The sequence below is a fragment of the Phyllobates terribilis genome, unplaced genomic scaffold (assembly GCF_046119375.1).
Source record: "Phyllobates terribilis strain yellow unplaced genomic scaffold, ASM4611937v1 Scaffold_3__8_contigs__length_932513732, whole genome shotgun sequence".
In the NCBI taxonomy this organism is placed as follows: domain Eukaryota; kingdom Metazoa; phylum Chordata; class Amphibia; order Anura; family Dendrobatidae; genus Phyllobates; species Phyllobates terribilis.
This window is the reverse complement of record NW_027362763.1, coordinates 781,886,022-781,903,005: the sequence shown is the minus strand read 5'-3', so window position 1 is coordinate 781,903,005 and position 16,984 is coordinate 781,886,022. Positions and strand designations below refer to the sequence as shown.

Genomic DNA, 16,984 nt, shown 5'->3' with positions numbered 1-16,984 from the left:
CACTAAGAAACCTAAGCTATCATGGGGGTGTGTTCTTTTTTGGCTGTGTTGCTAAATGCTTATGATTGGGCTACTCATACAGGGAGAAGTAGTACAAGCCCCAGTAAAAACTATCTGATAACACCCACTTGCACTTAACCAAAGTTAAAGGGGTATTCTCATCTCCAAGATCCTATCCCAATAGGTAGTAGGTGTAATAATAAATATTAGATACGGTAAGCGATGCATTTTTCGAATTAAAGCCAATGCCTATGTTTCACTTATTGCCACCATGATTCTCCTAGAATAAGACTCACCTTAAAAATCTCCTTGGAGCACTGAGTGAGGATTGTACTGAACGTTGACGACAGGCCCAGTTCAACCAAACTTTCAACATGGGTCATCTTCTCGGTCTCCGTCTCTTCTCGTGTTTGTTCCAGGACACTGCTTTCAATAAGGGCAAAACACCTATATCGCAATAAAAAAGTGCATTTTATGTAAATAGCTCCATATTAATATATTTGTATGATACAAATGTGTAATACCTATGGCGGCTTAGGGGCAAAAATTTAAATTAATTATCTGAAATCCAAAGTTCTGAAATTTCAGACCTAAAGAATGAAAAATGTCAGTGTCAGTCTTAGGAGGAGGATTAAATCTATTTCATCACTCGGAAAATCCTATATTTGAAAGAAGTATTAAAGTTTTACTGTAAATTATTTTTGTAGGGGGGGTGCGGGGACATAAAATAGGTGCAGTACACTTGGATTACACGTTTCTGCCACATTTATTAATGGTTTCAGACACTTTTTACCCCACAATAGATAATTTGAGAAAAAAAGCGGATGTTTTTGAAGCTTTTAACCACATTTTCAGCCTCTCAGCATATTTTAGTCTTAGTTTACTCTGTAAACGGATTAGATATCCAGCCCCATTGTCTCACCTGTCCATGAACTGGAGCACAAAGTCTTCAAACTCTGCGCTGGCCGAGCACAACTCCCTCTCCACCTGCGGGAGGAGAACACCACAAGTTAAATATGGCATTCGCGAACAATTCAGTATTTATGGGCTAGTGAGCAATTTATATAAAAAAATTGGGTAATATAACATTATTTATATCGTTACTAATTATACTCCTGTATCTAGGTCTGCGCCACCTTTATGCCATGCCACCTTAAATCAGAAAGCTTTCTGTGCGGAGGTCTACACAAACCTTTGGTCCATAACATGGGTGTAAATGAAGGGGATTGTGGCCAGATCTGTTAATCAGCTTCCAATCTGTGCCTGCACATGATTTCTGAAGGATATGTGTAATGGGAGGATGCGTGGTGGTTCAATAGAGGAGACTGGGGTCTAAGGGGTAACCTTTCCCCTTGTGGAGAGTGACACGCCAAGCCTGGCATGTCAGAGTGAGGAGACGTATGAGCCATGCAATGCTCCTCTGGGAAATTAAATATGTAAATTGTTTCTTCAGAGAGGAAAAGAACTAGAACTCTAGCGCCACCTATTGGAATTGGCAATCCTAAAAGTCAATACTGACTCTTTAACGAGGGGTAACATTTCAAATTGAGATTGTGGTTTCGCTTTTATCCTAAGTCATATTGCAAGGCTTCTTAAAGAGTCGATAGTGAGTTTTAGGATCGCTGCTTCCAATAAGTGGCATTAGAGTCCTCTTTCTCTATGGAGGAGACTGAGCAATGTTTCTGGTCACATGCCCATCCATCTGCTGCAATCCTACAAGATTGCCATTTGGACATCACAAAAGATTGCTGCTCAAACCCACACGGTCTCGAAAACGTGGCAGCTTTTCTGACATCGGTTGGGGGAGAGTCAGGAGGCCCCAGTTTGTATAAAATGATCAGCAGATACTGCCAAAATCAGTGGTTTCATCTAACTTTTACCTACATACTAATATGTACACACAGGAGTTTATTCGTAAAATATTATCCACAAGTTTTAATTATCGGTCCTAATGTGGCAAGACCTTTAAAACCTATAAAAGATGTGTTGGCAGCCCTAGTATTGATTACGAAAATCACGCCATATGCATCAAATACTAGATTTCTAAAATAAACAATCATGTGGTGCATGTCATGTGTATGGGGGGCCCCTGGGGGGCAGATGTCAGGGCAAAGAGTAACGGTACATGTTGGGTTTCCACGCGCTCAACCATTTGTTCCTTCAGAAGCTGAGCCACTTCTGATCATGTATAGTCAGAAATCTCTAAGTCATAAGTTAACACTTCAAATGAAGGTCTTATATTACATTGAAAACAGGGAATATGGTTTAGATTAACTTTGCAAAGTGATTTGGGGCCAGATACAGATTATAGAGATCCTTTACCTCTGACAGATCGCTTCTTTCTTGAAGTACTGATGAGCAGTCTACTAAAGGCACCAAAGTGGAAAATGTTGCAATAAATTGGAATGTGATCTGTTTGCAGATAAAAGACACAAATAAATGTTATAAAAATAGTAAAACAAAGCAGAAATACAGAGATAATAGTACAGATAGATACAGATCATCGTACAATAAATACAGCAATTAAAGGGAATCTGTCACCCCCTGGGAGATATCAGACAGCTACTATGGGCACTATGACAGTGACCCGCAGGCGCCTGCGCAATAGAACCCTGCGCGCAGTGCACAGAGACGAGGCAGGGAGGAAGCAAGGCGCTCTACGTGAGCGGCACTTTGCGCATGACCGGGAAGTCAGGGAGCACACTGCACGCCACTTTTTGTGGTAATAACTCTAGAACGCTTCAACGGATCCCAGTGATTCTGAGACTGTTTTTTTTCGTGACACATTGTACTTCATATTAGTGGTAACTTTTGGACGATATAATTTGTGTTTATTTATGAAAATGTGTCACTTTTTTTTTATCCGGTTTTCCTGTAGACCACAGCTTCAGGAAGATGGCCGCGCACACCGGAAACCTGGGCCGCTCACCGCCCCGGAGCCAGACACTGCCCACGTCCAGTCCAACCCCAGCCAGACACCCGCGGCATCTCACCTCCTCCTTTGCTGCTGCCGCCACCACCACCACCACCACCGGTCCCGGTCCCCAGGCAGGCCTCGGTGGCACGCAGCCAGACTGGCCCCTATCGCCAAGCACTGGCTCCGGCCCTCAGCCAGGAGCAGGGCCCGGCACCCAGCCATGCACTGGGCCTCAGCCAGGCATCGGGCCCGGCCGTCTTTTCTGCTGCAGTCGCCAGGTTCCTAAGGGAGGGAACGGAGGGCCCTGCAATCCTGCTCCACCGCAACTCCCCGCTGCTAGAGCATCGGATTTCTGAAGGACCCTGCCTCCTGTGACCCTCGCTCAACCGCCCCCAGGTAAGATACTGTACCTATTGAGACTATAAGATGGACCCCCGTCTTATAAAAATATATATTTTTTCTATATTCCACCCCAAAATTTGGGTTGCGTCATATATATATATATACATAGTTGGGAGCCCATACCATACATGAAGGGGTTACATTCTGAATGTAACAATATTTTTGGGCTTGAGTCTACATCACTTTTTCTATTTGATAAGGTCAGTTCATTTCAACTATCTCCATTTGTAGGGCTTACCATGCATTTACTAAAGTCATTTGGATCCACACCAGGGAGCGCTCTCATCAATAGAGGTAGCATGTGCGTCGGACCTTCTGGGAACCACCTGCCACCAGCAACCAGGCTGCGTGCCACTCCAATGACACAACTTAAAGTTGCTGTAAGCTGGTGAGGCTCCGTTAATGTTTCCAAAGCTGGATAAGTTCTGCAAAAGCGGAAAAAACAGACAACTTATTATAATTTGGTAACAAACATGTAAACGTAGCACAGTGCAGAGTCCCGAGGAACAACATACTATCTAGTGAATCTAGTGAATCCTGCTTTGAGCAGGGGGTTGGACCAGATGACCCAGGAGGTCCCTTCCAACTCTACCATTCTATGATTCTATGATAATGACGTTAATGAGCCCATCTATAAATAGACCTGTCTGTATAACATGGTCATTTACATAACATTACAGAATGACCAGCTTACAAGAAACAGCACCATGGGAACAGTCTAACAATACAATTATTGACGTCCTAACGACCAAGCGCCATAAATTTATGGCACTTGGTCATTGGGTTTAATGGTTTGCCATTGAAAGTTTACAGTGCAAGATTAAAGATCCTGCAAACTGTCAGGAATAATTGAGGTCTCCAGATGGAAGACACAGCAGGGGACGCTGAAAAGAAGACAGAAGGGGTTTAACACAGCTTCTTTCTTCTCTTTTTCACATCTACATGAATACCAGCTGTCTGCCAGGCAAAGCAGATCCAGAGTAGATCTGACAATGTCACTGTAGTGGGCCAACTTCCCCTGTAACTGATGTATCTACAGATGTCCCAGTTGCAGTGGAAAATACATAAAGAAAAAAAAAATCAATTGTCCCCCAAAAATATTATGCTCTGAGCTTTTTTTCCTCATAAGGGAAAAAAAAATACTTAATTCTCTTAAATATTTAAACAATAGGGCCAAAAGAATAAAGATGTAACCCCCCCCCCCCCCCACCTACTCCCAAAACAAGAAAAAAAATAGATATTTGTTGTGATAACATGAAAAATGAAAGTTTTTTTTTTATTGCACCACTGGAGTGGTGCTTTAAATGCAAGTCCCCTGTCCGATACTCACCTTCCGGTGTTTTCATCTGTTTTTGCTGCTGCTCCCATCTGTTTCCGGTGAAAAGTGACCTGCCAGCAGCTCCAGTGTTTCATGCAAGGAGGTCACTCTTCAATACAAGTCTATGAAAGGCGCGTTCTGGCTCTCAGACTTATTGAAAGCTTGTGACCATAATTGCCTCTGACTTCTAGCCAGTCAGAAGCTACTGTCACAAGATGGCGCCGTGAGACTGGTGCGGTGCCGAGAAACGGTGAAAACGCCGGAGGGCAAGCATATGACCGGGGGCAGGAGGCTTACAATTAAAGCGCTACTCCAGTGCTGAAAAACAAACTCTGGAGTGATGCTTTAAGGTTATTTAGTGTGAAATTTGAACAGTAAACAAGCAAACAAAAAACACAATACCAAAAATATTTTTTTTTCTATATCTGCATAGCAAAAAATAATGAGACTGTAATTTACCAAAATAGTGCTGAAAAATAATGACATTTCACCCGCATAAAACAAGGCCTCATGCAATTGGCTGCAGCGATATAGACAGGACGTCATTGCTGCAGCCGAGCAACACAGTGGGTAAGCAGAGGAGACTTCACGCTGGACTCAAGGAGGGAAAGAAAAGCCCAGTTTGTTTTTGTGCATGTAGTGAAAAGTTTTCTAAAAAGGGAACAACCCCTTTCAGGCCTGGTCATTCAAAGGTTAATATTGTACATGAAACCAAACTCAAAATTTTGGCGCTTTAATTCATTTACTAAATGGAAGATGAAAAGTCACCCATTGCATCACGTACCTTTCAAGTACTGGAGGAATCACAAGCTCTGGGCGCATCAGTGCGAGATTCTGCAGGGCTTGTGCGGCCTCGAGGCTGCCGGTCTTGCTAAACATTGCCAGGAGGACAGGCTGCATTACGCTTTGCACAAAGTCCGTCACATCTTGGTCACTGAGCTTGTGACTGTCAGGCACAGGGGTCAACCAGGACGGCTTTTTATACCTCTCCCGATGCAGCCTCCGCACAACACAGCAGGGCAGTCTCTGCAGCAGCTTCATCAGCTTTGACTAATCAAAAACAAGAATAAAAAGAGTTAAGTTATCAGAACCGTATGTACCTGAGAAATCTGGCAAGTTAGACACTTTCTTACGTCACCTAATGCTGTTGTACATTTACAACAATATCTTGCACATATTTTATGCATGTCTTTAGGGGATGAGATTATATATATATATATATATATATACACACACACACACACACACACACATACATACATACATACATACATACATACATACATACATACATACACACACGTGCAGACCAAAAGTTTGGACACACCTTCACATGTAAAGATTTTTCTGTATTTTCATGACTATGAAAATTGTACATTCACACTGAAGGCATCAAAACTATGAATTAACACATGTGGAATTATATACTTAACAAAAAAGTGTGAAACAACTGAAAATATGTCTTATATTCTAGGTTCTTCAAAGTAGCCACCTTTTGGTTTGATGACTGCTTTGCACACTCTTGGCATTCTCTTGATGAGCTTCAAGAGGTAGTCACCGGAAATGGTCTTCCAACAATCTTGAAGGAGTTCCCAGAGATGCTTAGCACTTGTTGGCCCTTTTGCCTTCACTCTGCAGTCCAGCTCACCCCCAAACCATCTCGATTGGGTTCAGGTCTGGTGACTGTGGAGGCCAGGTCATCTGGCGTAGCACCCCATCACTCTCCTTCTTGGTCAAATAGCCCTTACACAGCCTGGAGGTGTGTTTGGGGTCATTGTCCTGTTGAAAAATAAATGATGGTCCAACTAAATGCAAACCGGATGGAATAGCATGCCGCTGCAAGATGCTGTGGTAGCCATGCTGGTTCAGTATGCCTTCAGTTTTGGATAAATCCCCAACAGTGTCACCAGCAAAGCACCCCCACACCATCACACCTCCTCCTCCATGCTTCACGATGAGAACCAGGCATGTAGAGTCCATCCGTTCACCTTTTCTGCGTCGCACAAAGACACGGTGGTTGGAACCAAAGATCTCAAATTTGGACTCATCAGACCAAAGCACAGATTTCCACTAGTCTAATCTCCATTCCTTGTGTTCTTTAGCCCAAACAAGTCTCTTCTGCTTGTTGCCTGTCCTTAGCAGTGGTTTCCTAGCAGCTATTTTACCATGAAGGCCTGCTGCACAAAGCCTCCTCTTAACAGTTGTTGAAGAGATGTGTCTGCTGCTAGAACTCTGTGTGGCATTGACCTGGTCTCTAATCTGAGCTGCTGTTAACCTGCGATTTCTGAGGCTGGTGACTCGGATAAACTTATCCTCAGAAGCAGAGGTGACTCTTGGTCTTCTTTTCCTGGGACGGTCCTCATGTGAGCCAGTTTCTTTGTAGCGCTTGATGGTTTTTGCAACTGCACTTGGGGACACTTTCAAAGTTTGCCCGATTTTTCGAACTGACTGACCTTCATTTCTTAAAGTAATGATGGCCACTCGTTTTTCTTTACTTAGAATTTGTATTATGGCAAGAAAAAAGCAGCTAACAGTCTATTCAGTAGGACTATCAGCTGTGTATCCACCTGACTTCTGCACAACACAACTGATGGTCCCAACCCCATTTATAAGGCAAGAAATCCCACTTATTAAACCTGACAGGGCACACCTGTGAAGTGAAAACCATTTGCGGTGACTACTTCTTGAAGCTCATCAAGAGTGTGCAAAGCAGTCATCAAAGCAAAAGGTGGCTACTTTGAAGAACCTAGAATACAAGACATATTTTCAGTTGTTTCACACTTTTTTGTTAAGTATATAATTCCACATGTGTTAATTCATAGTTTTGATGCCTTCAGTGTGAATGTACAATTTTCATAGTCATGAGAATACAAAAAAATCTTAAAATGAGAAGGTGTGTGTGTGTGAGATATATATATATATTGCAGCTTTGAAGTCTGCCTCTTATGCTTCGACAAACTTTTTTGCACAAGTCTCTTTGGGTATTAATTTCTTGAAATGCATCTCTTATGTAATTTTTCAAATCACTGACACTTTTTGGTTTTCGACTATAAACTTTGTCCTTTAGTAGTCCCCAAAAGAAAAAATCCATTGGGGTCAAGTCTGGTGAATGTGCCGGCCAATCAAGTGGGCCTCTTCGGCCAATCCATTTATCAGGAAATGTTTCATCATGATACTCGCGGACCACTCTTGAATAATGTGGAGGGGCCCCATCTTGTTGGAAATAAAGGTAATTTGAATTAGGCTGCTGCTGTAACTGGGGAACAACTTGATTCATTAGAATTTCGAGATACTTATCTCCTGTGACTGCTCCATCAAAAAATATTGGTCCTAAAACACCAAAACTTGAAATACCACCCCAAACATTGACACCAGGCTCATTTAGTAGTTGCTCTAATGTTAAATGTTTGTTGATATGGCCGGATAATTTGAAAGAAGCTTCATCACTCCACATAATGTTATCTAAAATTACTGGATTTTGTTTGATAAGTGTCCCCCTTCATAACCTTATTACACTTTCTGTCCACCTACTTTTGGACCTGTGTATGTGTGTATGTGTATATGTATGTATGAGATTATATATATATATATATATATATATATATATATATATATATATATATATATATATATATATATATATATATATATATATATATATATATATATATATATATATATATATATATATACTCATGGAGTCGGTTTCTAACCGTTTGTGCAGACACATGCACATTTGTGGCCTACTGGAGGTCATTTTGCTGGGCTCTGGCAGTGCTCCTCCTGTTCCTCCTTGCACAAAGGCGGAGGTAGCAGTGCTGCTGCTGGGTTGTTGCCTTCCTAAGGCCCCCTCCACATATCCTGGTGTACTGGCCTGTCTCCTGGTAGCACCTCCAGCTCTGGACACTACGCTGACAGACACAACAAACCTCGCATTGATGTGCCATCTTGGATGAGCTGCACTACCTGAGCAACTTCTGTGGGTTATAGAGCCCGTGTCATGCTGCCATGAGTGTGAAAGCACAGCCAACATTCAAAAGTGATCAAAACATCAGCCAGAAAGCATTGGTACTGAGACGTGGTCTGTGGTCCCCACCTGCAGAACCACTCCTTTATTGAGTGTGTCTTGATAATTGCCAATAATTTCCATCTATTGTCTATTCCATTTGCACAACAGCATGTGAAATTGATTGTCAATCAGTGTTGCGTCCTAAGTGGACAGTTTGATTTCACAGAAGTTTGATGCACTTGGGAGTTATATTCTGTTGTTTAAGTGGTCCCTTTATTTTTTTGAGCAGTGTATATTTTTTTTTAGAGGAGTCTCCATAAATTTATAATACATGGTAAGTGGAAGTAAGGTAATTTCGTAATTTATTGTCAAATACATAATTTCTGTTTAGTTTGGGTATGTGCACATGAGGCGAAATCTGCTGCGTATTACAGTACTGGTATCGTTCATAAAGCTTTAAGATTTAAACACAGAGAAAATCAGATTGAAAATCAGCAGCATGCCGAACATTCGGCAAACATTTACTGAGTGTTCATCCATCGCCATGCAAAGGGTGAAATTTGCAGAAAGTTAGTAGAATTTCTGCAATAAGCCGACACAATTTGGTGCAGATCAGTCCTATGTGGGCATACCCCTACTGTATAACAAATGTATTAAGCACAGATTGCCCCATGCCATCGAAATCATTGAAACTTCCGGGAACTTTGCTGGCTCAAGGAATTGTAATTGCCATAGAGGAAGCTTTGTCATTCTCATTGCAAAGGCTTACTGCATGTTGGAATGACTGCTGACGAGTTTCGATCCACACATGGTCTTAAAACCTTAACATTAGCTCTCCCATACACAGGAGTGCTCAGTCCGTCAGGGGCTCTTGCGTTCTCTATGAAAGAGCTGCTGCCAGAAATCTCTCGGGTCATATCTCAGTTAGAAAAGGACTTGCAGTCTGAGACTGGATACACCAAATCCTTAACTCCCCCCACAGAAAATTATTTGTTTGTGGCTCCCATATACATTAGATTGTGAGCCGAACACAACATTATCTGTGGGCTCGACCAACACTAGTCTATTGTGAACGGGTGGCTCAAGTTGTAGCATTAGGCCATACATGCGACGACTAATACCATGTGCTGGTAGAAACGCATTAGCTAGGAGACATACCAACATGTTAGAAACCATTTTAATGAGGAGAAAATAAAGAATGTGTTTAATGCAAGAAGCAACTCTTCCCCTACGGTACACGTCAAAATCTGGCCCGTGAGCCAAATTTGGCCCGCAATTCCGAATGGAGCACTATAAGTGGGGCCCATTATTGTGCATGGAGCACTATATGTGGGGCCCATTATTGTGCATGGAGCACTATAAGTGGGGCCCATTATTGTGCATGGAGCACTATAAGTGGGGCCCATTATTGTGCATGGAGCACTATATGTGGGGCCCATTATTGTGCATGGAGCACTATATGTGGGGCCCATTATTGTGCATGGAGCACTATATGTGGGGCCCATTATTGTGCATGGAGCACTATATGTGGGGCCCATTATTGTGCATGGAGCACTATATGTGGGGCCCATTATTGTGCATGGAGCACTATATGTGGGGCCCATTATTGTGCATGGAGCACTATATGTGGGGCCCATTATTGTGCATGGAGCACTATATGTGGGGCCCATTATTGTGCATGGAGCACTATATGTGGGGCCCATTATTGTGCATGGAGCACTATATGTGGGGCCCATTATTGTGCATGGAGCACTATATGTGGGGCCCATTATTGTGCATGGAGCACTATATGTGGGGCCCATTATTGTGCATGGAGCACTATATGTGGGGCCCATTATTGTGCATGGAGCACTAGATGTGGGGCCCATTATTGTGCATGGAGCACTAGATGTGGGGCCCATTGTGCATGGAGCACTAGATGTGGGGCCCATTATTGTGCATGGAGCACTAGATGTGGGGCCCATTATTGTGCATGGAGAACTAGATGTGGGGCCCATTATTGTGCATGGAGCACTAGATGTGGGGCCCATTATTGTGCATGGAGCACTAGATGTGGGGCCCATTATTGTGCATGGAGCACTATATGTGGGGCCCATTATTCTGCATGGAGCACTATATGTGGGGCCCATTATTCTGCATGGAGCACTATATGTGGGGCCCATTATTGTGCATGGAGCACTATATGTGGGGCCCATTATTGTGCATGGAGCCCTATGTGGGGCCCATTATTGTGCATGGAGCCCTATATGGGGCCCATTATTGTGCATGGAGCCCTATGTGGGGCCCATTATTGTGCATGGAGCACTATGTGGGGCCCATTATTCTGCACGGAGCACTATGTGGGGCCCATTATTCTGAATGGAGGACTATGTGCCCAAGTTCCGAAACAAATAAGTTTCGGAAGCTAGAAAAGTGTGCTCTACATAAAAAAAAACTAACTCAAATTACCCATGTCTATTCACTTTCAGCCTTTTTACACGATAAACAAAAAAACGTTGTCATAATTAATAAATTAGTAAATGGCATTACGGAAAACAAAAATCAAATTTAGAAGATTACAGAGACATTTGGTAATTCAAAAAGTGAATTGCCCAGGGCAGATTGCATGGAAATCTCTCTGTATGCTGCCCCTCTGGCCTACTGAAGTAATTGCAGCTGATGTATTTCTAGGACTCACCTCAACATTAAGCTCTTTATGTATTAAGATGGAGGACTATGTGGGGCCATTGTTCTGAATGGAGGTCTATGTGGGGGCCCATTATACTGTGTGGAGGGCTGTATGGGGATCAAAGTTGGGGAATCATACCTTGTTGTGGTCACCATACTTTGCCAGGGGAGTTGAGGGTGGGGTACAGTGGGGTCATCATACCATGCATGCGGAGGGTACTGTGGAGGAATTCACTGTGGGGGTATCAGTGTTTGGAGGGCACTTTTGTTGGCATCATACTTTATGGGGGCAATGAAAGGGCAATCTAGGGGCTTCAATAGGAGTAATATTACTCTGTAAGGGCTGCAAAGTTGTTAAATATGCTATTCTGTGACCCCGCCGAATGTTACGTTTTTTTTTTTTTCTTTTTAATAAATATCAAGGTTGGCCCGCGGCTTTCACCAAGTTTGTAATTTTGGCCCTCTTTGAGTTTGACATCTCTGCTCTATGGTAAGAAACCTCCTGGTGCATTACTTCTCTTCTGTTACAGACCAGAGCTACAATCAATAGTTTGTAGATCCCCCCCAATAAATTTCATTTTCCTCCATTTTCACTTAAGTAATGGACAAAATCATATCCCGGACACGAGCTCCATTCAGATTACACATCTTCGAGGCTCCTGATCTTTCACACCTCAACTCTCATTTTTATTAAGGCTCCATCATGCATCAAGTAGACAAAAGGAAATGTTTAACACCTGCGTTTATCTTGTCTGTGCAGCCTGGAAAATCCTAGGAGACTTCTGTATTAGGCTGTGTGCCCACTATGAAATTCCGCTGCAGAAACGCTTAAAAAACGCATGGTAGAAGGTCTGCCATGTTCCCCAATGATAATCCGCATGTGCTGTGCACATGCTGCGGAAATTTCCGCTGCGGATTATCATTGCGGAAAAATCCGCAGCACTACCAATTATTTTGCGTAAGCGCAGCGTTTTCGCAGTCATTGCCTTGCATTGAATTGCTTAATATCCGCATGACTACATGTGAACATGCGGATATTACGCGATTCAATGAGCGGATGGTACCCGGGCCTGGAGAAGAGGAGACTCTCATCCAGACCCGGGTACCATAGTACCTGTACCTGGGCGTTTTGAATGACACCATTAATTTTCACTTTCAATGCACTGGAAAATGGGGGAAAAAAAAGTTCAAGTGAAATTGTGAAAAAAGTGCAATTCTGCCACAGCTTTCTGAGATTTGTACTTGTATTGTTCATTCTATGATAAAAATTAATCTGGATCATGTTTCTCCAGGTTAGTAAAATTACGGCAATACGAAACTTGTAGAGTTTTTTTTTTATTTTTTTTATAATGTGTGAGAAAAATTGTGTTTTGTGATGTCATTTCCCAAGACCCGTAACATTTTTATTTTCTTGTCAATTGAGCTGTGTGGAGGGCCTATTTTTTGCATGCCAGGCGAACTGGTTTACAGATACCAAATTGGGCAAATCTGTCGTTTTATTTGCTTTTTTAATAGCATTTTTTAGGGGGGGGGGGAGGAGAAGCAGTGACCAAAAAACCCTGCAATTTTGCTTTTTTGATTTTTTCCTCGCCATGTCATTTACCCATCAGGTTAATTAATTTTATATGTTGATTGCTTGGACTTTGATGAACACATTTGGTATCGCTGCATCCATTTTTCTTTATTTCATTATTTTTAATAAGAAAAAAAGGTTGATTCAATTTCTATTTCTAAAAAAAAATGCATTATTCCCCTTAAAGGGGTTGTCCACTACTCGGACAACCCATTCTGAATCATTATGTCCCCCTGCCATAGAATAATAACACTTGTATGCTCCTCCAGTGACAATGTCACGCCAGTCCCAAGAGAGCCAGTGCCAACACCGCTAGAACGGCACCGGAGGGGAGTATAAATGTTATTATTTTACTGGGAGGAAAAACAGGGATTCAGAAGGGATGTCTGAGTAGTGGACAACCCCTTTAAGGGATTTGAACCTGCGATCATCCAATCGCTTATACTTTATACTGTAATACCACAGTATTGCAGAATATCATAAAAACCCTGGTTTCTTATGAAGCCCACACTGTGGTTAGGTTTCTCAGGAGTAACAGGACTGCAGCAACAGGAGCCTTCAGCAGTCCTTCGACTGCCATGGTATCCCATCCATGCGGTGAATGCGTTGTGGGGGGCAATGGAAGCCAGGGTGCGTTCCATTTAAATGTTGCTGTCAGAGACTCACAGCAGCGTTTACATGATTAACAGCAGCGGCTCATCTCAAGCCACTCCTGTTAGACACAGATGCTATGCTATGTAACAGTCAGCATGTACCGCATATGGAGAGAGCTCAGCTCTAGGACCCTCTCCACATGCTGTCACCCCCAATGACGTACATATATAGCATGATGAATCAAAGGGTTAAGTAATGCTTTTAATTGGGCCCAAGTAATTTTCTGTAAACCTAAGAGTTTAGTGATTCCTGAGCGACGTGACAATGACTGGTAAAACTGTGGTGAAATTGTCCTCAAACTTTTAAACCTAGGGAAAAAGATTTGCAAGTGACATTGAACCGGTCTCAAAAACTTTGATATCATGTAATTTTTTGCCATTATTTCCAATTTTCCATGAGTAACTAAAGTCACAAATGCAGGTTTACAATGGTTCGTGCAACTTCACATTATCACCTTGTAGTGCTGGGTTGAAGTGGACCAGACGGCTTGATGCCTTATTAAAACCCACTATTGAAGAGACACCTGTCAGTTCTTGAGATCTTCTGATGTGCCAAAGGATCACTGAATGACAAATATTCGGCAACCAATTATAGCCCACTCGATAAAGAAATAACACCCTGACTAGCTTTACATTTCTTTCACTGTCCAGCCATCATAGTCTGATTATTTTTATTTTTCATTTATTCTGTTAACATGTGCTCTAGAAAAGTAATTTGACTGCCTATCTACAATTTAGTTTGTGTTCTCCATTTATAATGTATATTTAGATTAACCGCCTTTGCATTTTTTTTTTTTATTAAAGAGAACCTGTCACCAGTTTTTCCCCATATAATGTACGACAACCACCTTTCAGCCCCATGTGACAGCATTTTAAAATGCTGTATATATGACTCAAATTCGCCCTGTAAGGCAAAAAAAACACCTTTTATTATACTTACCCGCGGGCGGGGTGGTCCGGTCCAATGGGTGTCACTGGTCTTGGTCCAGAGCCTACCCAATTCTTGCGATGCCACACTCCTTCTGTACTTCGTGTGGATGACGCGTCATCCACACAGTTCCACTTCGAGCATCCGTGTAATGTGCATGCGCCGGTGCTCTTTGACCCCCTTTCCCCACGCATGCGCAGAACAGCACTTTGTGCCTGCGCAGGAGCTCGCAAGGGGACACCGTGTGGATGACGTAGGAGGTGATCGCAAGAAGAGAGGAGGCACCAAGATGAGCAACGCCCATCGGACCGGACCGCCTAGTAGGAGAGTATAATAAAAGGTGGTTTTTTTTTTGCCTTACAGGGTGAACTGGAGTCATATATACAGCATTTTAGAATGCTGTCACATGGGACTGAAAGGTGGTGGCCGTAAGGTTATATGGGAAAACCTGGTGACAGGTTCCCTTTAACTATCAGGCTACTCGTGGCTAATGGCAGGAAGATATGGAGAAGCTTCACTTCTAATATACTTCTAATGACTTCCTCTGTAAACCTTTGGGATAGTCAGCATAGCATTTCGTGTATATCCTTGCAAGGATGAAGGCAGCAGTGCATCATATATATTCCTACTAAAGAAGATCAAGGACTTAAGAGAAGGGGATTTAATAGTGTAAGACCCAGCCTGGATGTTTCCCAGTAAAGCCTGAACACTAAGTAACAGGTGCTGCCCCATAAACAGCTCGCTGCTCTTTCACAGAGATGCAAAGTCATGATGTGTGTGTGTCCTGGATGTCCTCTTTCCCCGAAACAGAAAGGACTTTCCAGGGATGTGAGACCATGTATCTAGATTGCTTACATCATCTGCGCAGAATATGGAGTAATGTACTTACCAGCCACCTCCCATTGTTAGACGGATGGTAGAAAGAGGCAATGCTATTAAAGAGCCCTGCAAGATGTTTCTGAACAGTTTTGCTAGGTCCTCCCTGTAAAGGACAAGACAATAAAAGATGAAACAATTACTATTGTAATGAAAAAAAATATCAATTATTTTACCAAGTAATTTAAGATTAATTTCATCAGTCTCATCTTGAACTTCTACTTAAGAGTCATTTCTCACAGGCCATGAAAGCGTAATATCAGGTGAATGTGGTGCGTACACATATAGGCACTGGCACAGTATCCAGATCGGGCGCTAACATAGTGCCAGTGTTAATGCATGGGTTCACAGTAAATGGTAGAGGATGGAAGTCATGGATGACCTATGTGAACCCCTCACATAGGGAGTGAACCAGCTCTGTACATTTTAGGACTATCCAGTAAGTTCCTGGCTTGGACCTATTTTTCTTGCAGGTCAGATTAACAGTATCTCAGGTCATAATGCTGGATGTAATTCCATTATGGCATTCTAAAATGTGTAAATTTTAATCCTGGGCATTAAACATTATACACAATTATTAGGAAATCTGAATTAATACGCCACAGGAAATATGGATTTCATAACTTTTCAATAAACAATTAAAAAAAAAAAAAAGTAATTAAAACTACATAAATGACAATGAAAGTGCATGAAGAAGCAAGTAGTAAATGTTTAGCACCAGCCAAGATACACAAATACCTGTCAGGCAGAGCTGTATACTCTACTCAGCTGTTCACAGCTCGATATGTACAGCAATGTAGGGGGCATTTTGTCATCGATACAGGACGCAGACACGTTAAGCAGGTAAAACTATTCTGTAATGTACTCCTAGTTTTAGAATCATTCCCTTTATGTGGACTATTAACAGAGAAGTAGCAGGGAAATCAAATTATAGAACAAAATATTACAGAATTCTGATAGAGACACAGCAAAACAAAAAGGAAGTATAAGGGCTCGCACCAAATTTGTTGTTACACACTTGTTTTACACTTCTCAGCTGTTATGAAAGTGTCAAAAAAAGAGACAAAGCTAAATTAGTTGTAATAAATGCACAATATCTTAATGTCAATATTTAAAAAAAAACACCTAAAATGACATCATGCAACACAAGAAAAAAAGTCAAATGTGTGTAGCAAAACTTTGCATTTTACAAAGATAAACTGCTGTGATTTTCCCGCTCTCCTACTTATAAATAGGGAGGGGCTATATACAAGTTTTCTGTTAATACGAGTGCACTAAAAAGACATAAAAACTTACCTAAAGAGCCTTTACATACAGTTTTTCTTTCTAAAACAAGATACAAAGTCATGTCCTGCCTACCATCATTGCAGTGATCCATATTACTGCGTGTCCAATGTCATACGCATTCGCTAACTGTCTTGGGACAATCACTTGACTGCTTCCTACAGGGAGATTGAAGCTGCGCAGAACCCTGGTAAAAACCTGGAAGAAAAAGGCAAAAAAAAAAGGTAAAGAATTCTTTAACAAAAATGTTTCAATACATATATTACTAAATGAGTAGTATACTGTATTTATTATACTCTAGAAAAGACCAATGTGGAATACAGGGATATATAGTTAGGGACAATTTCAGGTCTAAGA

General features: G+C 42.0%; 1 protein-coding gene across 1 annotated transcript in view; it reads right to left on the bottom strand.

The window, feature by feature from the left end:
* PSME4 (proteasome activator subunit 4) overlaps nucleotides 1-16,984 on the bottom strand; it is a 152,957-nt gene that overhangs the window by 70,159 nt on the left and 65,814 nt on the right. The window contains exons 8-14 of the mRNA XM_073673591.1: nucleotides 16,703-16,825; nucleotides 15,357-15,449; nucleotides 5,422-5,687; nucleotides 3,558-3,744; nucleotides 2,323-2,412; nucleotides 923-987; nucleotides 297-447 (exon numbers count right to left, since the gene is read on the bottom strand). Coding sequence (XP_073529692.1) covers nucleotides 297-447; nucleotides 923-987; nucleotides 2,323-2,412; nucleotides 3,558-3,744; nucleotides 5,422-5,687; nucleotides 15,357-15,449; nucleotides 16,703-16,825 — 975 coding nt within the window. The remainder of the gene's footprint in view (nucleotides 1-296; nucleotides 448-922; nucleotides 988-2,322; nucleotides 2,413-3,557; nucleotides 3,745-5,421; nucleotides 5,688-15,356; nucleotides 15,450-16,702; nucleotides 16,826-16,984) is intronic.